Source organism: Mus caroli, chromosome 18, assembly GCF_900094665.2.
Source record: "Mus caroli chromosome 18, CAROLI_EIJ_v1.1, whole genome shotgun sequence".
Classification (NCBI taxonomy): Eukaryota; Metazoa; Chordata; class Mammalia; order Rodentia; family Muridae; genus Mus; species Mus caroli.
In genome coordinates, this window is record NC_034587.1 from 102,628 (window position 1) to 115,436 (window position 12,809).

General features: G+C 39.3%; 1 protein-coding gene across 10 annotated transcripts in view; it reads right to left on the reverse strand.

The window, feature by feature from the left end:
• The window catches only part of Crem (cAMP responsive element modulator), a 65,523-nt gene that overhangs the window by 47,796 nt on the left and 4,918 nt on the right, over positions 1-12,809 (reverse strand). For 6 of the 10 annotated variants that reach the window (XM_029472199.1, XM_029472198.1, XM_029472195.1 and 3 more), the window contains exons 2-3: positions 7,432-7,529; positions 5,320-5,437 (exon numbers count right to left, since the gene is read on the reverse strand). In XM_029472199.1, the coding sequence (XP_029328059.1) occupies positions 5,320-5,437; positions 7,432-7,475 (162 nt within the window). In that variant the 5' untranslated portion in view covers positions 7,476-7,529. Of the gene's footprint in view, positions 1-5,319; positions 5,438-7,431; positions 7,530-12,809 lie in introns of those variants that run through there. The other 4 variants (XM_029472196.1, XM_029472192.1, XM_029472206.1 and 1 more) reach the window with 3 other exon arrangements.

Genomic DNA, 12,809 nt, shown 5'->3' on the forward strand with positions numbered 1-12,809 from the left:
AAAAAAAAAAAAAAAAAGGATTTGTTAACTTTGTTGAGTATTTGCTAAACCAATAAATTCTTAAATGTACTTCTTTTGTCTGTGTATGTGTGTGTGTGATCATTCTCTGAATGAAACTATTTCAAAGTTTAAGCCCTAACTGAAGCCAGATGTGGTAGCTCATTCTTGGAATCCTAAGACTTGGGAGACTTAAGGCAGAAACATTACCTTGAGTTTAAGGTCAGCCTGTACTAACTACATTGTGAGTTGTAGGTCATCTTGGGATACAGAATAACAACCTCTCTTTTTAGTAGAGGTAATAACACCCCTTCTAGACATCATACAGTAATAAAAGCCCTTGTGGTGAGTTGAATAAGAATGGCCACCATTGGGCACTGGTGAGATGGCTCAGCTGTTAAGAGCATTAACTGCTCTTCCGAAGGTCCTGAGTTCAAATCCCAGCAACCATATAGTGGCTCACAACCACCTGAAATAAGATATGGACGCCCTCTTCTGGTGTGTCTGAAGACAGCTACTTATTTATAATAATAAATAAATCTTTGGACTGGAGCGAGTGGGGCCAATCGGAGGGAGCAGAGGTCTGAAATTCAATTCCTACCAACCACATGAAGGCTCACAACTATCTGTATAGCTACAGAGTACTCATACACATAAAAATAAATAGATAAATCTTTAAAAAAAAAAAGAATTGGCCCCCATAGACTCATGCTTGAATGTTTGATTCCCAGTTGATGGATTGTTTAAAAAGATTCAGAATATGGTCCATAAATGAAGCTGTGTGGGGAAATTTCTGAGACCTTGTGAGAAAACTCCAAGTAAAGAAAACAAGATTCTTTGTTCTTCTATTCTCTATTCTTCCAAAATATGGATTGTTCTTGGAATGTGCTTTCATGCCCCTCCCACTCCAGATTATTCATTGCAACTGGCTATTATTTCTTTATATGCCTTTATGGAAAAACATGTTTTTACCATGTGGTGCTGGTCCTGTGATTGTATACTTTATTCAAGTGACTCTTCGTAACCCTTAGAGGTTCACAACTTAGGCTCACAACTATCTGTACAGCTGTAGATTATCTGATGCTCTAATAAAGTTGGCTATTGCATGAAACTTTAGTTACCTCTTAGGCCCTGCTCTCCCAGGTTCATGTTGTCAGCTAGAGCAGTACCAGGAATCAGGTACCTGAAGTCAGCTATGAAATAATAGAGTGGGGATCCTCACAGAAAGAGTGGGTGAGCATAATGGAACAGAGACCAGGGAAGGCTTTGCCTTATGTCAAGCTTTTGCATCATTCCTTAAAGAAAGGAGGAGACAAGTATCAAAATCACAACTATTAGATTACTTGTACATTGTTTATGACTTAATTCCTGGTTTCCAGAAGAAGGAACTTTAGATAAAGAAGTACGGGACAGTGTCTGAAACAATATTGAAGAGGCAACAATAACAAGGGGAAAAGATCCCTGTTCAACTTTGGGTCACTAGACTGTTATCAAAATACTTATGACCAATTCCTTGAATGAATACAAGATCCTTAAAATTGGCCGTTATTTGTTTACGTGTTTCTATGACGACGTATTTGTCATGCCAGCCCGTCCTATGACTGTATACTTTACTCAGGTGTGAGCTTTACTTTCCCCGTTCACGCTCAAAAGTCAAACCAAATCCACCAGCAACCATGCCATTTCCCTCTGCTCCCCTACTGGAGCCTCCTTTAGATATGTATCCTCCATTGCTTGAAAATGACCCTGAGTGGTGGAGAATTTAATAATCAATCTAATCTTGAATTCTCTCTCCTTTCTGACAAGGATTTAGGAAAACCTATGAAAAAGCTACCTTTACAATTAAGGCAAGTTAGGGCACAGCAGGAAAATGGAATTCGTTTACCAATTCTTTTCCAGGCTCAGAAACTTGGTATTTTCAGTGCAATTTCAGCAAAATCAAAATGTTTACCTAATTTTGCACTAACCAATATATATAAAACTCCAGAAGGAGAGGCATCATTGGTCAGTCCTTGCATGTTATCTCGAGAAGCAAGAAAAGAACTACAGCTATTTGAATCCAAACTAAAAGAAGCATTTGTGATTCATGAGGACACTTCACTGCCTTTAAACTTACTTATTTTTCCCACTAAACTGTCTCCTACAGACATTATAGCATGGGAGGATAAGCTTTTGGAATGGATCTATTTGTACCATAAGGGCCATTAAATGCTAACTGCTCAGTTTGTGAAGCAGGGGAGACCCAGATGTCAACAATTACATGGGTTTGATCCTTGCTGTATTATATAACCCTTAACTAGCAATCATTTTTTAAGAATGTTTCACAACTCTGGATTTTCAAATTTCATTTGCAAATTATTGTGGAAGTATAGGAAATCATTATTCAGCGAGCAAACCCTGGATTTTCTCATACGAACAAAATTTGTAATCACAAAACTTGTCCAAAGTTCTCCCATTTCACAAGCAGATACAAATTTTATTGGTGGCTCACCTACTAGTATAAGAGGGCTCCATGGCTCAGATATTCATTAATCTATTAATACTTCCTTTTCCTCAGCCCAACAGATGGAACTGGCTGTTTTGACTCATTTTTTTTTACAGTTAGTTAAATATTATTTCAGACTGTTTACTATTGTAGAATTATGTCTAGCAGTAGATTCATACTCTTGCATGCCCGATCCCCTCTGGTTTTACTTGCAGAAGATAATTAGCAAGCTGATGCATTAACTTGCAACATTTCTTCTCCAGAAGAAAACTGGGAAGGGGTGGATATGCATCTGTCATTGCGGATGGACCCACTGAAACACTATGGATTCCTCTTCCTATCCGCCAGCCCCAGAAAACAGCAAGAGGGCAAGGAAACAGTAGCAATCGCCATAAAGATAGCAAACCTACAGCTGAAGGGCAAAAGAAGGTATCAGCCATATTTAAAAGTCAAGCCTGCCCAACTGGGGCCAAATGAAGGCCCCATGCACCCAAACGAGAAGTTACTTTACTAATGACTCCGGGACGTTGGGACCATAATAGACTCATTTATGAGTTTATTGAGTATACGAGGTTATGAGTCTATGAGAGCGGGTTGTATTTAATTTTTCCTTGAGATTTAAATCACTTCTTAATTGCATAGAACAGCATAACATTTGCATTCCTATTAGAAGGCATATATAGGCTTATGTTTTACCAGATACCAGAACTACTAATCATGTGGGCTCTTTTCAAGCTATTCTCTAGATTTTTCTAATCAACATAATAATGTAACTAATAGTACTGGACATAGTTTGGGTCTCAGTTTTTGGTGGCACAGTATTATGTACAATGCTTTCAATGTTCTAATATTATAGATTACTTGCTTATAGGATACTCATGCATCAAATGACAATTAGATTTATCTTACATCTCAAATCGAAACCATTCTGTGTCTCCTGATATTATGGGGGTGGGGGGAGAGATACAGAACACAGTCCATGAAATGACTTTTCTGAGACCTTGTGAGAAGACTCTAAGTAAATAAGACAAGATTCTTATAATATCTATTCCTCCATAACATGTGCTGTTCTTGGAATGTGCTTTCCAAGAACAGACAAGAGTGAGTTCACTTCAGATTACTCATTATAGCTGCTATTATGTCTATGAAGCAACATGTTTTTGCCATGTGAAGATTGAACTTGTAATAATAGTATGCTTTACTCAGGTAACTCTGGCCCTCAGAATATAAATTATTTTATCTTTGAATAAAGTTGGCTATTGAAGGGGACTTCAGTCAACCTTAGTTTTAGGCCCTGCCCATGCCCATTCCCAGGTTCATGCTGCAAACTAGAGCAGTAAACAGTAAGGATTAGGAGGTATGGCCTTGTTGGAGGTGTGTCACTGGTGGTGAACTTAGAGGTTTCAAAAGCCTACACCAGCAAGTCTCATATTCTGTGTGATTGCCTAAAAATCCAGATATAAAGCACTCAGCTACAGCTTCAGCACCATGCCTGACAGCCTGCCCCCATGCTTTCTGCCGTGATAATCATGGACTAACAACCCTCTACAACTATAAGCAAACTTCAAATTAAATACTTTCTAAGTTTCCTCAGTCAGGGTGTCTCTTCACACAATAGAACTGTAACTAAGATAACCTCAGCACTAGGAATGGATTAGTTGTCTTGGAGTTGTTGACAAGTGAGACCCAATAGAACCTATAGGTAACCCTCTAAAACAAGACAGAAGATTCTATTGCTAAAAATACCACATAGTGGAATCATAGAGCATGGAGATACCAATCTAGTAGTGACCTGAAAGCTTTATCCCTACTGCTAGCTTCCATATGCTGCAAAGTGCTATTTATGCTACTAAAGGAGAAAAATCATCATCAATCTTACCCAGCTGTGAACCGTGAAAGTTACAACAGTCATTGGCCTGGCAAGACATATTCACTGGTACAATAGTGGCATGAAGATGATGGAAGCAAACAATCACTTTCTGGTTAAATTTAAGGCCTGCTGGATAAGATGAAGCCATACCTAGCACCTCTGTCATGCCAAAAGCTTGTGGCTAGACAAGTCATAGAACCTCGGGCAGAGCCTACTACCATTCTGCTGTTAAATGGACATGGTATTAAACTGTCTCCTAATGGCTTATCATTGTACCCATAACTTAATGCAGCTCTCAACCCTGACCAGAGAAGTTTCTATATGTAATAGATGTAAACTGACAGATGCCCACAACTGGCGGAGGTACAGAGGCTAAGAGATTGTAGAAATGGCTGGATCTGGTGATGTTCACTTTAATCTCAGCACTCAGGAGGCAGAGGCAAGTGGATCTCTGTGGATTCAAGACCAGGCTGGACTATATGGCGGGTTCCAGGCCAGCCAGGACTACACAGTGAGGTTCAGTTTCAAAAACAACAAAAAAAAAATTATAGAAAGAGGACACAACATTGGGAAGGTAGGGAAAAGGGGGTTGGAATTGGAGGGGCTGGAAGAAGGGTAAATATAATCAAAATATGGTATGTAAAATTCTCAAAGAAACTAATAAAAATTTCAAAACCTAACTGATCAAGACAAATACATAATGGGCAAAAAGAAAATTTCCACTAACTTTAATAACTATGACATTAGAACTGTATATATTTGGAGTTAGCAAACCAGTCAAGTAATAACTTGGGAGTTTACAGCTACAAAGGGGTTTGTGTCAGAGGTCAAGCATATGTTACAATGCAAAAATGTCTTCTCATCAAAGTGAAATCAATTAGTATGGCTATATTTAAGATAACAAAAAAAAAACTTCACACAATTCACATTTCCATTTTAACTTTCATTGTAGCTGCCTATGGCCTACCTGAGCTAGAGTAGGAACAGAAATTTGACCAGTTTGCATATGAGCAGAGTTATGCTCTGCCACAGAACGTGTTTCACTTCGATCCTGCTGTGATTCAACTGTTTCCATGGTCATTTGCCTAAAAGACAAAAAGAAAAACCCATTAAGACAAAAATGACGATCTAGAAATATTGACTACTACCTCTACCTACCTTTCTGACATTCACTTCTGGCAGCCACCTTTACTACTTTTTTTATTGGTTTTAATAAGAAATAGGTTTTTTAGTACAGCCTTAATACTCTGACATTAATTCTCTACTCAATAAATTCAAAGTATGCTAAGGAAGTACTGTAATGTATTTTATGGGAATTAACTGTTTGGTACCTGCTGTCAAGCCTGATGACTTGAGTTTGATCCCCAGGATAGTATAGTTCAATCCCCAGGATGTATATACATACATACATACACACACACACACACACACACACACACACACACCACGTCATATATTACCTCTTTTCTTATCACCTTCTATCACAGTATCTGATGTTTGTATGGATGGGGTGAAGTGAAAGGTGCTATTTGTGAGATAGGATCTGTGTAGGCCAGGCTGGCTTTGAACTTGTGAGTCCTGGCCTCCCAAGTGCTGAGATCACAGTCCTACCACAAAGCCAAGGACAAGTAATGTGTTAAACTATGTGGAGCATGCTACATATGAAATGCTTTGAGAACACAGGCAGAAATGATGATGGCTGCTGAGGATGGAGTCACACAGACAGCACACTGAAGACTATGTAGGCAAAATTAAAAAAGAAAAAACATTTTCAAAAAAACTATCAGGGACACCCAGGAAACAATTTTTAAAAGTTAGGTTCAAAGAAGAGAAAAGGAAGTACATAGTTCACAAATATTAGCTAAAAAAATAAGGCAGCTTTAAAACTAGAATTAAAGTGTTCAATTAACTAGTAAGCTTGTAGTTTGAGGTCCTGCCAACTTATAAAATCAAATTAGGCAGGTAAATAAGTAAATTATCCTTGAATAAGAAAAAAATGACTCATTAGTGCCCCCTCCCCACTTAATATTAGGTCTCAGGTAGCCCAGTCTGGTCTCACACTTGGTATGTAGCCTAAGATGACCTTGAGCTCTTCATTCTCCTGCCTATATATCTGGAGGCCTATACTGTCATGCCCAGTTTATGTGCTGCTAAGGCTAGAACTTGGGACTTCATGCATGCTAGGCAGGCACTTTTATCAATTGAGCTACACTTGGACTGGGCCAAAATGTGTTATTTTCAAGTAGCTTTACCAAAAAGGCATAGAAAATTTATGTCCTTTTTAGAGACAAATCCGACTGATGATAAACAGACTATTTTCTGAGGGTAACCAAAAGAAAACTTGAAGATTTCTGATTTACAAAACACTGGAGAAAAAAGTTTCTGACCTGGATCTTGACATGGAGATCTTGAGGCATAGCGGCTGTGAATCCCAGAAGACTAAGGCAAGGAGGTCTCTGAGTTCAAGGTCATCTGGGACAAAGCAAGTCCCAGATCAAGGTGTGGTGGTACACACCTTTAATCAGGGCCACACCTTCTGCTGGAGACCTACATAAGGACATTGGAAGAAGAAAGAAAGATTCTCTTCTTCGTCTGCTTGCCTTGTGGGACTGAGGAAGTGGTAGATCCTTGGACTTCCAGCTGCTGCTGACCATTATTGGGGAGTTGGACTACAGACTGTAAGTCATCAACCAATTCCCTTATTATATAAAGACTACCTATAAGTTCTGTGACTCTAGAGAATCCTGACTAATACAGACCCTAAGGATTCCTCTAATTCTATAATTCCCCCAAGCCATCCACATAGTCAGGTATGTCTACTTTTGGCTGAGGATGTCACTCAGCAAAGCCAAATGTGAACACCAATTTCAGCTTCATCCCATACTCTACTATGCAGAGCACACAGTAAATCCTGAAGACATTAGCTAGATGGCTAAGTGATTTCAGTACATGTTATCACAACAGATATACATTCACACGTGCAGACCTGTGTGGCCACAGGTACTACCAATCTGCTTATCACTGGAATTTTCAGCTCTAGGCAAGACCTTCCAAAGAATAGGAAAGCATATCCACCTACCTTACATTTGTCCTCATATACTTTTTCCTGCCACATTTGCTCATTATTATTACATGTGTAATCAATGCTTTGTTCCTTCCCTGTTTTTCTTATTTATCCTGCAGTAAAATCACAATTTTGAATTAGGAGGTTATAACATTTTATTCTTTAAAAAAATTAAATCTCTCAGAGCTAAGCCAGGAAAATTATTTTTTATTGGAGATGGGGGTCTTCCTATACAGGCCTGGCTAGCTTAGATCAAATTCACAGAGATCCACATGCTTCTGCCTCCCACTGCTAAATAATTTAGCTTCTTTAGAACTAAAAACCAGAATTAAAGGCTGAAATGATTCTTCAAACATCAATTTATGCCAGATATGGTGGCACATACCTTTAATCCTAACACTTGAGAAGTACAGGGGAGCAAAACTCTGTGAGTTCCAGGCCACCCTGGTCTATATATTTCAGATCACCCAGGGTTACACAATGAGACCATCTAAGAAAACACACACACACACACACACACACGTGTGTGTATGTAGCTGGAGAAATGGCACAATATTTAAGAGCTCTTATACTCTTCCAAAGACAGTCGTTTGAGTGGCTCACAATTGCCTGTTACGCCAGCTCCAAGGGATCTAATTCTCTCCTTGGTCTCCACCATCCACTGCACACATATGCTGTACTCACAGAGACACAAATAAAACTAATTTCTTTTTTTGACACAAGGTTTCACTATACAACTCTGGCTGGCTGGAACTCGCAGTGTTAACCAAACTGGCCTGGCACTCAGAGATCTGCTCAACTCTGCAGATCTCCCAAGAACTGAAATTAAAGGTATACATTCAGCATGATACATCTTTTTAAAAAGTTTTTAACCATTTTATTTCTAAACATTTAACAATGTGAAATGAGGTTAAACTAGTAAATAAAAAAATAAAAACAAAATGTAGAAGATTATATCTCCAGTCCTGGAAAGAAGGATTGGAATTCAGGGATTAGCCATGGACACACTGCTCCCAGAACTCCAAGTGGGCCTCAATTAAAAACTGCAGTCAACAAACAAGCTTACCACACATTGGCACACCTTCAATCCCTGAACTCATGATGTTGACTTAGGGGAATCAGGAGTCACCCTTGGTCACCCCTGACTACCCATGGAGTTCAAGGCCAGCTTGAGCTATAAGATACCCTACATTAAAAGAAGGGAAAAAGGTAGGGTGTCTTTAATTCCAGCGCTTGGAAGGCACAGGCAGGCAGATCTGTCACTGGAGGCCTATCTGGTCTACAAAGTAATTTCCAAGACAGCCAGGACTACACAGAGAAACCCTATTTCAAAAAAAGAAAGAAAGAAAGAAAGAAAGAAAGAAAGAGAGAGAGAGAGAGAGAGAGAGAGAGAGAGAGAGAAAGAGAAAGAAAGAAAGAAAGAAAGAAAGAAAAGAAAGAAAGAAAGAAAGAAAAGAAAGAAAGAAAGAAAGAAAGAAAGAAAGAAAGAAAGAAAGAAAGAGAAAAAAAAGGGAGGGCTGGTGAGATGGCTCAATGGTTAAGAGCACTGACTGCTCTTCCAAAAGTCCTGAGTCAAAATCCCAGCAACCACAACCACATGGTGGCTCACAAATCTGACGCCCTCTTCTGGATTGTCTGAAGACAGCTACAGTTTACTTACATATAATAAATAAATAAATTTAAAGAACAAAAAAAAAAAAAAAGAGGAGGGAAGGGAGATGGCTCATCAGTTAAGCTCTCCCAAAGGACCTAGGCTTGGTTTCCAGCACCTACACAGTGCCTAACACCTGTAATTTTAGTTCCAGAGAAGCCAATGCCCTCTTCTGGACTTCCCCCAGGTACTGCATGCATATGGTACAAAGACAGATATGCATACACTGTGAAATAAGGTAAAACTGGTGAAGAAAAAGATCAAAATGTACAAAATTTCATCTCAGAGCTAGTAAGAAGGCCAGGAATTCAGGATGTATGCCAGGAACGTAGGCAAAACAACTATACACATAAAATGAAAATAAATAAATCTTGGGGGGAAAAAGTGAAGAACTGACAAGACAGCTGAACTGATAAGGTATTAGCTATATAAAAGCATGGTGGTCTGATTTCAACCCCCAGAACCCATTAAGGGAGAAAGAGAGAGAACCAACTCTACAAAGTATCCTCTGATCAATAAGCACATCTTTCAACTTCCGGAGCATGCACATGCACACTAATGATGATGATGATGATGATAATTTTAAAAGATAAGGTGCCATTCCTTGAGATTAACCCTGTTACATGATGCTAGTAGCATTCCATGAGGAAACATTTATCGTCTTTAAAAGTCCTATAACCAGCCGGGCGTGGTGGCTCACGCCTTTAATCCCAGCACTCTGGAGGCAGAGGCAGGCGGATTTCTGAGTTTGAGGCCAGCCTGGTCTACAAAGTGAGTTCCAGGACAGCCAGGGCTATACAGGGAAACCTTGTCTCGAAAAACCAAAAAGAAAAAAAAAAAAAAAAAAGTCCTATAACCAAGAGAAAGGATAGGGACCATCAGCTCATTAAATACTAATCAGAATCTGCTATATGTCATGCTATTACACAAAGTCCTGGAGACACTCTACAATATAGGCACTCTACTCTCCAAGACTCTGCAAACTAAAGAGAGAACAGATATATAAACAAACAATAATGATCATATTTGAGCAATAACAATCACAGGACTATAAAGTGAAAACTGGTAATTTCTATATTTCACTATAAAATATTATAATTCATTGAATAATATAGTTCTTAAATTTCATCTTTTTATTATTCTGAGTTTATGTGTGAGGGGGTAAACCAGTAGATGTCAAAGTACAACTTTTTGGACTCAACTTCTCCTTTCACTGTGAGACTTAGAAATTAATCTCAGATCATCATCAGACCTGCACTTTTACCCACTACACCATCTTGCCTGTGTGATTAACTAATACACTCTGTTGTTGTTTGTTGCTGAAATAAAGTCTCACTGTGTAGGCTGCTGACCTAGAGTCTGCTATACAGACCACCTGGACTTGAATCTACAGACCTCCCCTCCTCCAATATGCTGAGATCAAAGATATGTGCCACCATTTTATATATTCTTAAGAATTAATGTTTTTAAAGTAAAGGAGAAAAAGTAAATAAAAATCTCAGCACTTATGAGGTAGAGGCTGACAGATCGCTGTGAGTGCAAAGCTACTCTGGTCTAACTATAAGTTTCAAGCCAGCAAAGACTACACTGTGAGATTCATTCTCAAAACAACAAAGAAATCATGACAAAGTAAAAGAAAAAAAAAAAAAACTGATGAAAAGGCAGTCAATGAAATTCAGGGACAGCTACCAGCTTCCTCTTCCTAGTGGCAGTCATCACTGAAAGTGCCTATTTCCTGGCATCACAAGCATGTCAAAAGAGTAGCCTCAATAACCAACTACACTAGATTCTGGCTTGGAATTATCAGAGAAATGTTTCACTCCTCTCAGGTCTCTCTGTTTCTCTCTTTCCTCCCCTCTCCTCCCCNCCCCCCCACCTCCCCCCACCCCCACCCCCGCCATCCCTGGCCCTGACTGACTGCCAACTAGCCAAGTCTATCTTTTTAGGCTCCATTTTCCTTAATGTCTCCTCAACATTCCCTACTTCAAATTCCAACCTCTTGAAGTATTTGTAACACTACCTTCTTCCAAATTAATCAGTTCTCGCTTGACTTTTGTTTTTGAAACAGGATCTTGGGGCTGGACAGATGGCTTGGTGGCTAAGAGCACTGGCTGCTCTTCCAGGACTTCATTTCCAATACCTACATGGTGGTTCACAAACATCCATCCATAACTCCAGTCCCAGAAAATCGGATACCCTCAGAAGCCTCTGAATGTGCCAAACATGCACATGATATGTAAAAATACACACAAAATGCCTATACACAAAATATAATAAACACTTGAAACAAGATCTCGCTCTGTAGCCCAGCCTACTTTCAAACTCATAGTGATCCTCCTGCCTCAGCTTTTTTTTTTTGTTTTGGTTTTTTGAGACAGGGTTTCTCTCCTGTGTAGCCCTGGCTGTCCTGGAACTCACTCTGTAGACCAGGCTGGCCTCGAACTCAGAAATCCGCCTGCCTCTGCCTCCCAAGTGCTGGGATTAAAGGCATGTGCCACCACTGCCTGGCTCTGCCTCAACCTTTTAATTGCTGCTGGGATTACAGGAATGAGCCTATTTAAACCACATCTGCTAATCTACTCATATAAAGTTGGCATTCTAGCTGGGTGTGGTGGTACATGCCATCAATTCTAAAACTAAGAAGACAGAGGCAGGCTGATCTCTATGAATTCAATGCTTGCCTGGTCTAAATAGCAATGCAAAACAAAAAAGGTTAGCATTCTCCAGGCCTCCAGGAACAACAATGCTCCATACTTTCCCTAGGCCATTTCATCTTTAGTTGATGATTCTCAATTTTCACTTCAGGCTATACTTCTCCTGTACACCATCCTCCAAAAAATCTGCCAGATGTTTCTTAGTGGTTGGCTCACAGATCTTAAACAAAATACTCCAAAGTTACACCAGACCTGCCTATACTCCTATTTCAATGAATGACAGAGCTACTAACTCAGCCACCCTAGCAGTCCTCTCTTCATACCTAATATCTTTGTCCTCAATTCCTGAGGTAGAAATGTGACTGACAAGTACAATATGGTGATAGAGGTGGGTAAAGAGCATTGTCAATTGATGGAGTAGGAACTAAAGTTCCACTACTTTCAAGCTGTGTGATCTGAGCCACTTATCTAATATCTCTCTCCAACCACATTCACTGTGAGCTTAAGGCTAGCCTAGTGCTACATTGTAAAATTCTACCTCCAATATATATATATAAACTAGTCAATTTCCATCATCAAAATGTCAAAGGCTTGGCAGCAGTATAGCAGTGTTTGCTTAACTGGTGAGCTGTGCTTATCATCAGGCTTCATTATGCTAGACACATTTGTTGCAGTTTAGAACTGTGTTAAACAGTACATTAGATAGTCAACTCATTTAAAAAGAGAGCAATACCTCTAAAAACTAAGATAAATATTTTGAAAATAATTTTCCCTCTAGAAACTATACTTTTGGGGGATAGAGAGATAGCTCAATAGTTAAGAGTACTTGCTGTCCTTCCAGAGGACCCAAGTTCAAAATCCAAAGCCATCTGTTTGTCCATCTGCAGTACATTTGATGGCACTGGCATCCTCTGCCACCTGCACTCACATGCATAAACCCACATGAAGGTACACACACATAATAATAATAATAATAATAATATAACTTTTTAAATTCTACTTTGGGATTGTATACTATAGGTAAAGCTGAATATAAAATACTGGAAAGAGCATTATAAAAATCAAAAGTACTAAGCCGGGCGTGGTGG